This window comes from Harpegnathos saltator, unplaced genomic scaffold (assembly GCF_003227715.2).
Source record: "Harpegnathos saltator strain DR-91 unplaced genomic scaffold, Hsal_v8.6 scaffold144, whole genome shotgun sequence".
NCBI classification, from domain to species: Eukaryota; Metazoa; Arthropoda; class Insecta; order Hymenoptera; family Formicidae; genus Harpegnathos; species Harpegnathos saltator.
Window position 1 is genome coordinate 443,146 of NW_020229922.1, and position 16,855 is coordinate 460,000.

Genomic DNA, 16,855 nt, shown 5'->3' on the forward strand with positions numbered 1-16,855 from the left:
GTTGCATTTTCCCCTCACCGGTCCCCCCCCCCCTCTTTCTCCATTCTTCCTTCTCTTCCGTGTTATCTCGACCGAAGAGTCCGCGGCTGGCACCGTGGAGGAACACCGGCGCGGGTTTTATGCGTGTGCACAGAACTCCGCCGTATGCGACGGAGAAAATCGCGCTTTTGTCTCGCGCGAGAGCCCTTGCCGAGGATTTCACGGTCGGCATGAAATCGCAATCGTCATCCATCGGACGCGGGGTCTCGACCGGACGAGGGTCCGCCGCGCGGTACAGCGCCGCGGATCTCTTCGCGTTGTCTTCGTTGTTGTCGGCGACGCTCGCCGCGGTCGGCACAATTAACGCGCGCTGCGAACGTACAAAAATATATTATGTGACATCTATAATCCGCTATAGGTTTCTAAAAACTCGTCTCTTTCTCTCTCTTTTTTTTTTTTCTTGTTATTAATTCACCGGCGATCGACGTCGTCGAGCGCCGCCGAGGGAGAGCCTGCGCGCGCGCACAACCCCTCTCCTTTTTCTTCCTCGCGGGAACCCTTCCGGCCGGACGAGACCTTGTTCCGTTTCGTCGTTTCTCCCTTCGTTTCTCTTTCTCTCTCTCTCTCTCTCTCTCTCGTCCTTCTACCTCGTAGATCGCCCGTCACGAGAAGTCGTTCAGCGTGGAAAGGAAATTGTCGGGAAAAGGCGGGGGACGTTCGAGCGAATTACGTCAAGAGTCGGCCAAGTCGCAGTTCCGCGTGAAATCTCCGCGTTGTTGCGCGCGGATTAAAGAGAGAGAGGATCAAATGTGTGCGCGCGGGTTATAAATAATTAGGAAAATATACTTGTCTGTAATTAATCTTATTAACCCTTCCGTCGGCGCGAGGAGCAGAGGTCCGACTGACTTCCCTCGTCGCTCTTAACTTTCGCAAGCGTCTACTAAGCTCCTTCCTCGGCTACGAACTTCCAACAGTCTCCGCGTGTCGTTTTCTCAAACCGGAAAAACCTTTCCAACTCGTCGAGCAGGGAAAGGCCGCACAGGCGCACGCGTGCGGAAGGGTTAGTTGAAGGTTTGGTAATTCGCGACAAAAGCGACCGCCCAGGCCGTTGTTTGACTTAACCGTATCGGCTTCTAAGACAAAGTTGCTACAAGCGGTGTCCTCCGCTCCACGAGCGGAGCGTTTTTGATCTCTTGCTTCGTTTTCCTCGACTCGCCCGTCGCTCTCTCGACTGCCTCACCTTTACTGGAACGGAAAGGAAACGATCCCCGATATTATTGACTATTGACGGGACGTCGATCGGAGCCGCGCGGCCGCGGCCGTACGAAAGCAATTCTGAATCGCCGCGGAGGAAACTGCAGCGGTCGCGCGCCCACGGTAACGAGGACACCGCGCGCGCGCGCGCGCGCGTTCGTGGTGAACAGCTATAGCTATGCCGTAAGAGAGAGATCACTATGATTGAAAAACAGGAACACAGTGCTACGTAACGCACACACACGTTACAGTGGAATGTACTGATCACCATCGACGGGGGAGAAAGCCTCGCCCTAGGAGGCGAGTCCTCTCGTCGATCATACTTGCATGATAAAGCGCACATAATGATACACGCCTACAGAGGAATTGATAGCAGACGGAAACCCGACCGCGACGTGAGAATTCGCCATCGGGGGTGAGAGGAAAGAGAGACACGCTCGACGGGTCGGTTCGGAAAGACGACGCGGCTCGAAAGATTCCGGAATGATTGTTTCACGACTATTTTAATCATCACAAAATCCACAATATACAAGATATACAAGTTACAATATAAATTAATTACAAGAAGCGTTACCTCGTCCTTTCCCTTTTTCTTTTTCTCCGTCCGGCTGATAATCGGAATGATTCGTAATGAGTAATTGCGCGTGTACGCAACAAGGACGCGAGAAATCGTTTGCCGGTAATTATATCGCCTGAAAATAGAGTTCCCGGGGCTCGACCGAGTGCATTTCTCTCAAGAGCTGCGTTTCCACTCGATGCATCAAAATGGACTTTTCTCAAAAGAGTGGATATTGATTTTTCTGAACCGCGCCGTCGACGTCCATGGGGCAGGGGAAGGGGCACAGCCAGCTCGCAAGGCAAGAGACGTAGAGAAATAAGAATAAGACCAATGCTCGTGCGTAATGTGAACTGAAAATATTATTAAAAAGCATTTTACAACAAAAAATAACTAAAAAACAAACAAAAATCGATTTACAATTAAATTAAGAACAGGGGAGTTTTATCGTCTAAAAATAATAATATAATAATATAATAATATTAATAATAATAATATTAATAATAATAACATAACAAACCAGTACAAAAAAAAAAGAAGAAGAGAGACTGACAGTGAAGAGTGATAGTGTTTCGTATTTTTCTTTTTTTTTCTTTTTTTTTCGAGACGGTGTTTCCGCTTCTCATCTCGCGCGCGTCTCAGGGCGTCTCGTTTCCTTTTCTTTCTGATAACGCGACAGCACGAATGTGGGAACAAGCGCGCGCATATATATATAAAACACACACACAGGCACGTAGTAACATATACACACACACATGTACATCTCGGTTCTTACTTTGGGAGCAATGCGTAGGAATGGAATTTAATCTCTTGTCTTGTGGCGCACGTCGCGCAGTCGATCACTGCGACGTGCGGCGGTAGTGACGGCTAGCTGGCAAGGTGGCGCATCGTCTCTTTTTTGTGTTTTCTTTTTCCCTTTTCGATTCTCGTGACAACGCAATGAATACGCAACGATAATCATTGAATAGTAGTAGTAATAGTAATAGTAATAATAATAATAATAATAATAATTATAATTGTAACTAATTAATTGATAATTATAAAGTAACTAATTGTCATACAATAGCAATAATAATCATCATCATAATAAATGATAATAAAGACAAAAAAATAATGGTAATAATATTAACGCTACAGATCAACGTACACTCTTAGGCGGTATAAATACTAATGGACAGATACCTCGTGATGCCGTCTCTCTCAATGGTGCGAATCTATCCTTCGCGCATCCCCCGAAAACCTCTCGCTCTCACAAGCCTGTGTTTTCGCTGAAAGGGATCGAGAATTTTCACGGGTGAACTCTTTTGCGCGCCGTCCTCGTCGAGTTATATAAAAGAGATTCAGATCGAGAGGCGCGCGCGCATGCACGATTATTAATTACGTAGAAACGACTCGGCGGCTCGTCGAAAGGGTGGAAAAAACCGGAGAAAAATTTACGGGATCGGAGCCGGCGTGGAAATATCGCCGAGTCGTGCGACTGGAAACGAAAGATCGGAACGGAATCGTCGCGGAGAGAAATACGGCGGCAAGTGGTCGAGATGATTTCGAGACCTCTGCGTCTCATTTTTTTTCTATCTTCCTTCGCGAGCATATATGTATATTGGAGGGGGATGGTATCCGTCGTCCTTGTTCGTCCTTATGGATCGTCTTCGTAGCAAACGGACGTAACACCGATCGGAAAATGTGTCCAGGGCAATTTCTCGGTCGAAGACGCGACGCGTGGAAGGTCGTCTCTTCCATTCGGGATGACAAACGGCAGGTGCGCACTACGGTGAGTTGGCGACCGTGATCTTGGCCGTTGAATTGAAAGAACACAGCAAAGGACGCATCCGCGGATTATACTCGACGGGAGAAGAGTGAGGCGAACAAGGACGTGGATTCCACGACGATCACCTGGTTCGGTAGTCCTCGACAACAATTCGCGTAAAGATCGCAGGATGCACCATTCAACTTTTCCGTTTCCGCACGTGTGCGAATCTCGCATCTCTCTCGAATATCATCGACTTGGTTGATCGCGCGCGGAACCTAAGGTCTCTAATTCACGAGCGTGGATTACGAAGACCTCGTGTCTATTACAACTCGATTCAACCGAAGCAAAATACTTAGACCTAAAATCGCGGTATTATCGATGAAGAGATTACAGTTAGTACAAAAAGAAAAAAAAAAAGAGAAAGAAACGCTTGGATAACTCGTATTTTTTTCTTTGCAAATATCATGTACATATATATATATATAATCTAATAATAACGCTATAAATTCGTACTGGCTGATTCAAAAACTCAAGACGTTCGGATTAAAGTCCCGCTGAAGCTCATCACAAGGATTTACGTTTACGGATCCGATCATGACTACCGAATCAAGCAATCGGGAAGCAGCGATAGCCACGAATTGTCCCAGGATCCTCGCGGCCGCGTCCGATCGCGAAAATAATACCGAGATGTAGGAGCGTTCAAGCGTAGCACGCGTAAGACGCTCCTTTTCGGTCGAGCCGCGAAGGGTTAGCCGTTAATAGACCATCGTTTCAACTGTGTGATTCACTCGTTTCATCACTCGCTTAAAAAGTCCGTCACTTTCGTTTGAAAAGGAAAAGAGTATTCGCGACTCGACTGAATAAACCATGTTCCCCGCTCCGGTCGCGCTCGTCCGACGGAACAACGGAAAATCAAGCTTCGTAAAACGCACCGCCGATCATCAAAAGCATCATCACTGTGTAAAATTCGTCGTATCGTTCGAATGACGTAAGAACTCTCTTCCCGTAACCGAACGGATGAGACGACGAACGCGGGAGCCCGGAAATTTTGGACCGGCCCAGGGACTTTCCGAAACTTCCGGCGCTATACGCGAGAGCGTCAAACAACGTTTCGCCTCTATTGCGACAATCGACGACCGAGAAGGAGATCCTGGTGCAATTCGCTGATCCCGGATGACCGAGTAATGGAGCCGTTAGAAGGACGTGCCAGCTAGCCTTTTTTCCCCTCGCTAAATTCCGGGGGAGCGTACGATTCACGTATCGCGTCGATCAACGAAAATCGCATCGAAAGCCGCGATACATCAATAATAATATAATAATAATAATAATACAATAATATTAATAAAAAAATAATATATAATAATAGTAAACATGCATGGAGTCGCGCGGTGAATAGCCGTGGAACTTCCGGCGACCCATCCAACAAAATATATTAATACTATAGGTTCGAAAGGGTTGGGGATGGATAGAGGGGGGAAGGAGGAGGAGGAGGAGAAGAATGAATAACGCCGACGCGAGCCTAAAACGGTCGCACGCGGCAATTCGGGTGAGGCTCGGAGAAGGTGGCCAGTGTGGCTTCTTATCGTTGACGGGGTGGATATGGTGAGTTTCGTCGAAATCCGAGGACGCAAGCTACAACAACAACACACGTATGTTTTTGCTAAGCATAGAGCGACGCAAGAGGAGATGAGAGGAACAGAGTTGTGCGCTTCTCAGGCTGCGACAACGTAACTAAAAGTGCGTATACGGAGAGAACGAAATGTACAGAGCTAGAGGGAGAAGAAAAGTCTTATACGATCAACTCTACGACAACTAGTGGCTACTATACGTTCCGCTAAAAATACCTTACTACAGTATATAATAAAGAAGTTAAAATAAAAAATAATAATAATAATAATAATAATAATAAAGAAAGAAAGAAAAACGAAGGTTTCATCGATGGGGTGGGAAACATTTGGAGAAAGCGATGATCCGTCTCTCTCTCTCTCTCTCTCTCTCTCTCTCTCTCTCTCTCTCTCTCTCTCTCTCTCTCTCTCTCTCTCGCCCTCCCCTTCTCTTTCTCGTTTGCGTTCGTTGATCATGACAAACAACAGCCATGATCGACGGCCGTCCGCGTCATTCTGTCACGATGGGCGAACCGATGGAACGGAGTTTCGCGACAACAACGTAGCTTACGTAACGTTGATGTACGTTCTGCGCAGGAGGGGGGGGGGCCCACACATGATCAGACATCCCCGATGACGTGTGGGGAGAACGTTTTTCCCCCGAGATCTTTACCTTGCGATATCGCGCTATTCCGATCTCCCTGTCCGCGAACCTCCGATTCCTCGTCGATTATTCGCCTGCTCGACGAGCTCGCAATCTCCCGCTTGCTTGAGAGTCCCCAGTACTTCGTTCCCAGCGCGGTCCCCCGGAAAATGGCGCTTCGGAAGGTATCAATCGGGACACACGAGGATGTATCTCTTCGAGCGATGGATCTCTAGCGTGTTCGCCGGCAAGAGGGGACGCGAACACGACGAAGCTCGGCGTAAACTCGAGGAGGGAAAATGGGAACGAAGGGCGCGCCTGGCTCTCGGCTGACTACGAACGTGAGGAAAGCGAAGAAGGAAGAAATAAGGAATACTGGCGAATACTGGAAAAGAGGAGCGAATGTGTGCGCGAAAAGTGTGTGCACGGATATATTTTCGAGAAATTATGCGATGCAGCTCACGTTCATCACGAAATTCCCGGCGGCGGGGACGGTCGGTGTGATCGTCACATAAACGAGAGAGAGAGAGAGAGAGAGAGAGAGAGAAGGCGATTTCGTGCGAAGTCCGAAAGAAAAGGTCGGCTTCGAGTGGAAAATTTAACAACGCACCACCCGATCCGCAACGACACGGTCGTGCTTCTATGACAACGTGAATTTTTCGACGACTCGCGCGCGATGATTGCCAACTGATCGACCGTCGTCTTCGATCCTTCGTGATCTCCAATTATCGGCGCGCTCAAGGTCTGCGAGCGTTACGAGGAAAGTAAATACTCCGCAAGATCCCCGCCAATTCTACGGTTCGCCGAATGGACTCTCCGCGGAACCGGCGGTGATTTTTGCCCGGACACACCGGACTGATTTAGTTCCATCGTAATGCGCAACGCGCAATTCGTGCGCGAGACGCGCGATTTCGCGCACGATTCACCAATCTGCACGAAATCGCTGTCCAAGTGTGCGCGCACGAATCGCACTTGACCTTGAAACACACGCCTTTCGTTTTGTGCGTGAGTTTTAGCGTTACTTAAGAAAGCTCGTTGTGCAAACGTTTCGTCTCGGCGAGGCGCTCGGATCAATTGTTTGACGTCTCGTCCCGATCGACCGACCGATGGGGAGCCAAACGATTATCCGTACGCGCGCACGCAAATTTTGGAAACGGAGAAGAAACCGTCGCGAGAGTAATCGCGCACCGCGCGTCGATCGGTGTGCGGATTAGTTTGACCGCCAGCAAAATCAAGCAATCCAGATACTCGGACAATCGGCGCGACGGACACGCGTGCCATCGAGATGTGTGGCTGTGTGTTTGTGTGACGTCGACGGTTTATCATGTTGGTTGATTGGTTGGAGCAAACGAAGGATCGCTGCGTCCTCTGCGGGACGTGCGGGGTCCGACCAGGTTGCAGGAGAGTTGTCGAAAATCCTTGCGTGTGCGGTCCTTAGTGGAGCGCTATCTTTATCTGGAGAGAGAGAGATAGAGAGAGAGAGAGAGAGAGAGAGAGAGAGAGGAGGCGGGAGAGAGAGTGAATGCACGATTAAACGGACGACTACAGCGGGGCACCGACGCGTTCCTCGGGATCTTCGCGAGATTTCGAGCGCGTTTCGCAGGCGAGTCGACCGGGCGACGGCATCCGTCAGCCGGTCGTTCTGCTCGATCGAGTCTTCGGCAGGCCGAAGACGAGGGACGTCGCGTCGACGATTCGAGTACGGGTGCGATCCCGATCAGTCGGCGGCGAAAATGTCGAGAGCGTTGGCCCGAGGGGATGTCCGCGACGAGCGGAAACGCGCCTCTCGGTGTTGGTCGTCGAGTCGGAGTGGTGTGTCTCAAAGAGAGAAGATCGTTGATTTTCAGAATGGAACGGGGGGTGTGACAATGTGGTCGAGGGTATGACGATGCGTGTGTATTTTCGTGTACACGTGTGTACAGGGAGAGTGAGAGCGTGTGCATGTGTGAGGGGAGGAGGAGCGGAGGGAGGCAAGGCGAGGGGGAAGTGACTAGCGGCGGCGAGCTCTACAACTAAACAACAACAACAGTATTTTCAGTATTATAACAACATTAACAAGTACGTTTCCTTTTTTTTTGTGCGCACGCGCGTGTGTACTGGGGCGCGTACACGCGAAGAAAGGTGTGCACGCACGCGAGCGCGCGAATAGTCGGGACCAGGGCTCTGTGATTTACGTCCTCCTCTCTCTCTCTCTCTCTCTCTCTCACACACACACACACACACGCACACACACAAACACACTCTCTCTCTCTCTCTCTCACGCTTTCTATCGTCGCGGCTCCTCAAGATCCAACATCGCGAGGGCGCACCGCCCGCGTCGGGGCCACGTGACGCGGGCGCGCGGCACAAAGTAGAAGAGCACTCGCGGAGACTCGCGAGGAGGGTGCGTGGATATCGAAGGGGAGCGCGCGCGTGCTTTCTCGCATACCGTCGATGATATCCGTGGCTCGCCAGAAGTACACAGGAGCGGCTCGGGGAGTTCCTCCGGCGAGGAGGAGGCTTTCTCTCAGTTTTTCTCTTTTTTCCTGCGCTCTTGCCGCGAGAACACGACACACTCACGCTCGCTCGGAAGTCGATACCTCGAGAATAATCACGCATCATAGTGCGCGTTCCTCTCGTCCTCTCCCTCCCCCCCCCTCTCTCTCTCTTTCTCTCCTCATGGTCGGCGGTCTGTGAGGCGCCTGCTGCTGGTGATGGTCGCTTGTCGGTGATGATAGGGCGGACGAAGAAGAAGGCGATGGTGGTGATGATGAGTCGAGCGTACGCGAGCTCAGTTATCGTAGTTGGTGGAACGGGAGTAGGAAAAGAAGAAGACAGGCGAGCATGAGTGAAAGGAAAGATCGACGAGGAGATCGCGCTGCTGCTGTTGTTGCTGCTGCTGCTGCTGCTGCTGCTGCTGCTGTTACTGATGGCGACGATCCCACGGCCGGCCAACGACCAAGAGGAACGAGGATGATACGATCACGAGCGTCGGCGTTGGGGCATGACGATCATCGCCGTCGTCGCGACGTGTCGTTGGTCTACATGCCGATCGGCGGCACTTGCACGTAGCGGTATATGTACAGCCGGTAATCCTTGCTGGCCAACACAACCGAGCCGTCGTCCATGAGGGCTACGTCGAAACACTGCGCGTGCTTCACCTTGCTCTCGAGGGCGGACACCAACTGGCCCTCCTGCGTGAAGATGGTCAGGTTGAAGTTATTGTGATTGTCCGCGATCAGTATCTCGCCCACGCCGTTGATGCCCACACCAATTGGATAATTGGTGACACCCTCGCCGCCGATCTGACGCAGGTAAGCGCCGTCGTAGTTGAAGACCTTGACGCAGTGCGCGCGATTGTCGCTGATAAAGATCTCTTGCTTGTCGTTCACCACAACGCCGTTCGGGAATTCCAGGTGCTTCGAGCAGCCGAACTTCTGCAGCACGTTGCCGGATTGGTCGAAGATGATGACGCGCATCACCTTGCACTCGACCACTACAATCCGTCCCTTCGAGTCGACGGTGACACCGCGCGGGTGCTGCAAAATAGTCGCGCCGAACTTGCGCACGAACTGACCGTACTGGTTGTAGATCTGTATCTGATGAGTAGGCGAGCGTTCAGTGACGATGATGTCGCCGGATGTCTTGACGACAGCGACTCGGTTAGGGTAGAGCAGTTGGCCATCCCGCTTGCCGCATTCGCCAAATTGAAACTTGAACCTGCCTTCCTTGTCGAAGATCTGGATGCGATGATTGTTCGTGTCAGCGACGATGATGTCGTTTTGCGCGTTCACCGCAACGCCCGACGGCTCCGTGAATTGGCCCTCCATGACCCCGAATTCACCGAATTTGCAGTGGTAGATCATCTTGTTCCGCTTGATCTGCGACTTGGGTGGGAATATCGCGGTGGCAGACATCAGCTTCGATGTGAGATCGAGGACGGACTCGCCGGGTGCGGCGTTCGCCGCTACGGCCACCGCCGTGGGCATCGCGAAGTGATCGTTGGTCGTCACCACCGGATAAGCATCGCTGCCGCCGTTGCTCCATTTTTCGTAAGGGTTCGCATTCATCCCATTCAAGTTCACGTCGCTGATCGGCGTGGAGAACGGGCCCAGACTGTTGGCCGAGCTGAAACGCTTAGTGATGACAGTGCTAATGGTGTCGATCGACGAGGGTGACGACGACGAGCCGCAACTCAGGCTCGACGAGATCAGGCCGTTGCTGTACGATCGGTCCAACAAGAGACCGCCCAATGAATTGGCGTTGCCCGGGCCGTTGCTGATGTTGCTGCCGCCGCCACCCCCACCGCCGCCGCCGCCGCCGCCGCCGCCGCCACCGCCGATGCCGTTGCTCGAAAGAGCGGTCGGTCGCGCGATCGGTGGCTGCTTGCCGATCGGACCGGCACTGTTCTCGCTGTTACTCCGCACATAGCCGAAGGTGTTTCTCACGCCCACCTGTATCGCCTGATAATTGCTGACGAACTCGAGATCCGCGGTCTGGCTAGCAATATCGGGCGTGTAGTTGAGCAGCTGCTGCAGCTTCGTGTCGAGGATCTTCTTGATCATCAGCACCTCGATCACGTGCGCGTACTTGGTGACGCGCTCAACGAAGTCGCACGTCGTCAGGATCTTGTCGGACATCTCGGTGGCCTTCTGCGTGATCATGTTGAGGGAGAGCTGCTTCGTCGAGAACACCGACTCGAGCTCCTTTAGCAGCTCCTGCTTGCGCTCGTCCAACATCGACCGGTAAAATTGGAAGGTCTCGTTGATCTCGCTCTGCGCCTTTTGGTATTGCTTCTGAAGATGCGCCGAGTTCTGGTCCGCCGCCTTGATCGAGGCGCGCGCATCCGCCGCCTTCGCGCGGCACTCTTGGACCAACCGTACCACCGACTCCAGCTGCTGCGGTCCCACCTCCGAGATGTAGCCGCAGTCGTGCAGCGGCCCCGAATGGTCGGTTAACGAGCACTCCTTGCAGGCCAGGACGGTGCAATTGCGACAGAAGTACTTGAGCACCTCTTGCTTATGTCGCGTGCAATAGTGTACCTTCTCGACGTTACCACCATTGTTGCCGTTGCCGTTGATCACTAGATTGTTGCTACCACCACTACCACCGTTACCACCGTTACTACCACCGTTACCGCCGCCACCACCACCGCCCCCACCGCCACCGCCGCCGCCGCCGCCACCACCGCCGCCACTGCCGGCGCTGCTGCCGTTGGTGCACTTGGGCAATTCTGTAGTCGTCGGGGTCGTGCCACAGCCACCGCCACCGCTCACCGTCTCCAGCTTGGCCTCGGCCAGGGTGGATATTCGGTGGCCCTCGAAGCAGTGCATGAATTGGTGCGCCATCACGCAATGCGAGCAGAGAAAGTTGGCGCAGTCGAGACAATGCGCCACAGCGTCGGGCTCAGAGTTGAACTTGCAGCCGGTGCAGCGGACGTTACTACCGGTACCTCCTAGGCGGCAACGCGAGCACGGCCCTTCGCTCGACTTTGGTGCGTCGAAGCAAAGGTCGCAGCTGTCGACGTCGCAGATCGCCGAGTCGCTCGCGGGCGGCGAACTACCGCTCACCGTTAAAGGGGACAGCGAGTTCAGGGACCCGATGGAATTCGCGCGCGATCCCAGCGAGTCTGTCGGCGAGGCCATCTTCAGTCAACCGGCATCCCTGCAAGCAGAAAAATCACGAGTCCTTTACATTTTCGTCGGACAACTCATATCATCGCTGTATCAGCGATGCTGATACATTGACACTTATTCGTGTATGCGACGTATGAATTTACATTTATATCCCTTAAAGGCTACCGTGGCTGAGAATCTCACCCCATGCGAGAATTTTTCATCTTACTGAAGGACATAACCACGCTGACAACATTGATTTTGTAGGTATCTATCTGCACTATCAGTAGCGACAACATTATGATAAAACAGATTAATTCCCGCATATATTTTGCTATAAATATAACAAAAAAGTTAACTTGAGGTGATATTTGATGGTAGCTTTTAAGGGATATATATATAACGATCTATTTGTGTACATCTTCTTAATTTTACAATATGGACATTCATATGTAAAACAGTTTCCCACGCACAATTTTCAAATGTTTTGAGCAACATCAGTAAGATAAAGACGGTACCAATGACGAGACACGTGGCTGAATATTCTTGTTATTTTGGCCTGTAAACGCGCCATAGAATAAAAAGTACATAAACGAATAAATATATTTTTATACGCTGAAATCTAAATATTCAAATTTCCAGGCCAAAACGATAGGAATGCCCGCGGTTGATCCCGCGACATTGGTAGTTTTACTTTATATCCTAGTCAGAGGCAAGCTAGACGGTATACCTTCGCAGTGTACGAATGTTAATACCTTCCCGAGAAATGTCCTGCATATATAGCGCGCCCCCCTCCCCGTTGCCCGCACGATGTTGACAAATGTGTTATTTTACACGTACAACGTCGCCAGGACGTAGACGACGACTTTCGTTCGAGCGGAGTTTCGGGACAGCCGAATTCGGGTATCGAATCTCCTGCGACGATCGCGAATCGACGGTCGTCCTTCGAGAAGGATTTTATAGAAATATCCGTGTATCACTACGTCCCGATATATTTCTGGAGACCCCGGGCGTCATGACACGCCTCCCTCGGCGTCACTTTTCGAGCTCACATTTTGTTCGCTCATACTTCCGACTTGCCAGCATCGATCGGCGTTGAAGCCTTTATTAAAACGTCACCGATATTAACACACCGCTCGGGCTTAGCGCGTCATACAACGTCAGCTACGTTCATTTTATCCCGCTTATGCGATACTCGAGCACTGACACGCGCTAATAACGGGTGCTCCGTCGAAAGTACCGAAAGCATCTCTCTCCGTGAGATTTCCTCAGCGGCAAGATAATATTTGCCGTATTGTTTCGCGTTAGCCATCGGCGGCTACGTCTGCGGTAATGATACGGTAATACCGGCAATAACGTTATGATAATGTTCAACTATCGGCCGCTGCCGGCTCAGCTCGCTCAGGATAAAGAGAGCCTCGTCTCTCTCTCTCTCTCTCTCTCTCTCTCTCTCTCTCTCTCTCTCTCTCTCTCCTCTCTCTTTCTCTCTCTCTCTCTCTCTCGCTCTCTCTCGTCGCGGTCGTTGCGCGTAATCGCTATTACGAACGTTTCCTCCATCTCGGAGGTCCCTTTTATTGCGATTCCCACGCGCACGTACAACATGCTGCTGATCTCTCTCTTCTCCCATCATACCACTCCCCCTCCTCTCTCTCTCTCTCTCTCTCTCTCTCTCTCTCTCTCTCTCTCTCTCGCTTTTATTCCCTCCGCAACACTCCGTGCTCATAGCAGTTATATTCGCGTCGACTCGCGCGACGTGGAGAAGTCTCGTCCCTCTAATTAAATCGCTCGAGCCGGACGGCCATGTTTCACCTGGCAGCTAGAAGAGGAGAGAGATCGGCGGAGCCAAGGGACCAGACGGAGGGAAGGGAGCGACGCGCGCCGCCGGCGAAGGAAAAGGAAGAACGAGGGAAGACTGGTATAGACCGCGCGCGCGCGAGTCCAAGGTCACGAATGCGAAGGTTATCGTACTTCTCTCCTACTCGGCTGGTCGAGCGAATTTATCGGATACCGTGCGACGACACGCTCGCTTTTCCACGCTCGGGAAGGAGGAGGGGGAGGAGGGGGAGGAGCGACGGCAGCAGCGAGGAAGATAAAACGCCCGAGGTAGAGGAGCGACGAGGAAGACAAAGAGAGGGAGAGGAGAGCTAGAGGGCACTCTCTTTTCAAGAACCTAAACCTCAACTTCAACGTGCGAAGATCCGTCTACGCGATGGGGATATGCTTTCCCGAGTAAAACCCGGCCGTGTTCGCCGGCGATAGAGAAAATTTCCATGGAAGAAATAATTGCGCGAGCTTATCTTTGCTTATTTTGCTCTTAGTTGAGTGAGATAAGCGATCCAGGTATTCCGAGCTGACATATCGAAAGTAATGCAGAGAGAGAGAGAGAGAGAGAGAGAGAGAGAGAGAGAGAGAGAGAGAGAGAGAGAGAGAGAGAGAGAGAGAGACATCAAATGAGATAGAGAGATCGCCGAGAAGAAGCGGCAGAGCGAAGAGAAGAAGAACAAAGAACATCTGCTCTCAGCTCCAGGAAACGCTTCTGAAAAGTTCCGAAGCCAGCGGAGCATCCGCGTGAGCGCGAGTACGCGAGCGCGCCGTCTTCGTGCAAGAATTTCGATTAACTCCCGAGATAAAAGGTGAACGCTCCTGAGGGAAGCGTCCGTGGAGCCGAGGTCGCCGGAAAGCCGCGTTTAACATGCCGAGGCCGGAGAAGTTGCGAGAAGAGAGCGTAGCGTGCGGCGCGACCTGTGCCGGCGCGAGCGTGCGACAGATTCGCACCGAGTGTAAGCCCGCGCGCGTAAAAAATGCGATAGAACAAACACGATTGAATAAAACAACGAAAGCAACATAAAGAAAATAAATAAATAAAGCAACATAAAACACGCGCGAAATATTCCCCAGCCGGCGGATTGAAATACATTTTTGTCCCTTTATACGTCGGCGATGATTGTCCTCCCGCCCCCCTCCGCGCGCAGAAATTTCTGCGCGAGAGCTCGTGGAAAGGTTCAAAGAGATATTTTTCTGCGCGACATTGTAAATTCACCGAGACTCTTCAACGAAAGCACCGTGCAAGTTTCGCGTGCGTGACGGAGAAAAAAGGCGATCGCGCGAGTCCTTAAAGCGTATTTCGTTACGGAAGTTAGCTCCATTTATGGTGCACACTGTCCTGTGAATATCCTGTGTACACAGCAAACAAGTTACGAAAGCTTTGACTACATTTCTCCGTTTGCTCGCGTACACGCGTTTATTTTTCGAGATAAAACCCACGGCGCATCGAGCGGACCGAGCAATCTCATTCGTCGCGTGTGCTCTCTTTTTCCTTTCGTTCATCTTACCATCTGCCTTTTAACGTACGTTCACCTCGCTCGTCGAAGATCGTTAACGAAGAGAGAGAGAGAGAGAGAGAGAGAGAGGATAAAAGCGAGATATTTTCAAGGACCACCGTACGAGTGTGACAAATCACACACGCCGCGGCGGGATATAACGAGTTAATTCTTTTCCCGCGCGCTTGCTCACGCGCGCCTTGAATAAAAAATGCTCCGGGGATCAGGGAGAGTAAGCGAGCGCGCAGCAAAGCGCCAGTGTCCTTGGCGAGGATAATTCCCGTTATCGAGGCACCGTTGCATTTTCGAACGCGGATCGCAGCCCCTCGGTTGAATGCACCGTGGGAAGGGGTGGCGGACGGCGCGTCTGGTTTCCATGGAAACGCTGCATCGACCGCCCCAACCCTTCGACCAGGGTTGTTCCGTCGAGGGTCGAGTCCGTTGCCACTCGTGGTGCCAGTGTGGTGGTGCTGATGGTAGGGTGGTGGTAGTGCCGGTACTAGTGGTGGTGGTTAGTGGTGGTGGTGGTGGTGCGGGGAGGGAAGGAGAGAGAGAGAGGGAGGGAGAGAGAGAGAGAGAGAGAGAGAGAACCGGGGGAACCGGCAACCGCCCCTCGGGAACGGTAACCGTTGGTGCATCGCCCTTCGACGGAGCCCGATGCTGCTGCTGCTGCTGCTGGTGATGGTGTGCGTGCTTTTCTACAGGATGATCGGGAAGGAACTCGCTGGGACCAATGCAGGAGCTATCATCGCGCACGAGGGAGCGAGGTCCGGCGAAAATTTCCCTCTCGAAACAAGTGCCCTGCGGTTGGCCTTCTCTCCTTTTTTTTTTTCCACGCGAGCGAGCGAGCGAGTGAGAGGAAGAGAGAAGGAGAGAGAGAGCGTTGTCCGATCGAGTTAAAACTTTCGCGATTCGCCGCGTCTGTAAACATCGCGGTCTCGCCGATCCCTTCGACGATCCTTCTCGACAGTCGCTCTCTCTTGTAACCTTCCCCGCGGCGCTCGCGGATTTGGTCGGATTCACACTAGCCTGGTCTGAACGGCGGCAGACAGAACACCCCGTCGACCCTTCGTCACAGTCGCATCTTCGCTATTCCTATCGAGAAGAAATATTTGACGGAGGATTCACGGACTGCCGCCGTCTGTCGTCGTCTAGATCGACGGTAATTCGAATCCGGGCCCTCTCCGGGTCTCGGATTGTTCCGCGGAACAATCGACGGAAGTTCGACAGCGTGTACTACTTAACGCGAGGCTCGCAGACTCGATGGCTCGACTTCGTCCCGTTCGCGCGGGCCTCGAGACTACCCGAGTCTTCTCTTCGAGCCCTTCGCATTCGCGTCCTCGAACTTTCGCAACGTCATTAGAACGTAATCCGATTTTCCACAGAGAATCACCTACAAATTGCTCGGCGCATCGTCCGTGGAGAACGAGAATCTCAACGGGACGAGTCCCCGTGATCAGCGGAAACTCCCCAGGACCAAGGATGTTTATAACAACCGCGTGTTGAACATATTATCTCGGCCGCCATGCCCAGCGCATCTCTTCGCTCATATTCCACACGGTAATTTCAATGTCACTGCCGGATGATTCTTCAGCCCCAAACGAGGGGAGCGGCCATCAGTCGCCCCCTCCACCCTCGTTTGATTAACGTTATTTCACTCGACGGGCGAGCATCGACCGCGATCGATACACGGCACGGCGGCGGCGGCGGCGGCGGCGGCGGCGGCGGCGGCGGCGGCGGCGGCGGCGGCGGCGGCGGCGGCGGTAGCGACGGCGACGGCGATGGTATAGTCACGTTGCGAGCCGAGGAACAAGGAACGAGATGAGACAGACGGAGCCGGGCGAAAAGGCCATCGGCCTGCGCCGCAGACGGATTGGTAACGGCTGCGGCGCGCTGCGGTTATGGGAAAGGTGGGCGCGAGCGAACGCGAAACCGAGCGAGATGGACGGAGGGAGAAATTTATTGCGCTTTGGAGCGCCCGGGACCCTCGGGGCTTTGTATATTTAACAATGATATGTGATACGTGCGGGCGGACGCGCTCTTGCGCGCGCGCGAAAACAATATTCGAAGAAATATAGACGTTGATAAGTACGTGCGCTGTTGGAAACAATTAGGGGAGCGTTTCGTAGAACGCGACCGTGCGGAGGGAGGCGAC

General features: G+C 52.5%; 1 protein-coding gene across 1 annotated transcript in view; it reads right to left on the reverse strand.

Annotated features, from left to right (window-relative positions):
- Nucleotides 1-424: 424 nt before the first annotated feature.
- Nucleotides 425-16,855, reverse strand: part of brat (tripartite motif-containing protein brain tumor) — a 66,027-nt gene continuing 49,596 nt past the window's right edge. The window contains exons 2-3 of the mRNA XM_025308219.1: nt 11,040-11,429; nt 425-10,958 (exon numbers count right to left, since the gene is read on the reverse strand). Coding sequence (XP_025164004.1) covers nt 8,807-10,958; nt 11,040-11,410 — 2,523 coding nt within the window. The 5' untranslated portion in view covers nt 11,411-11,429 and the 3' untranslated portion in view covers nt 425-8,806. The remainder of the gene's footprint in view (nt 10,959-11,039; nt 11,430-16,855) is intronic.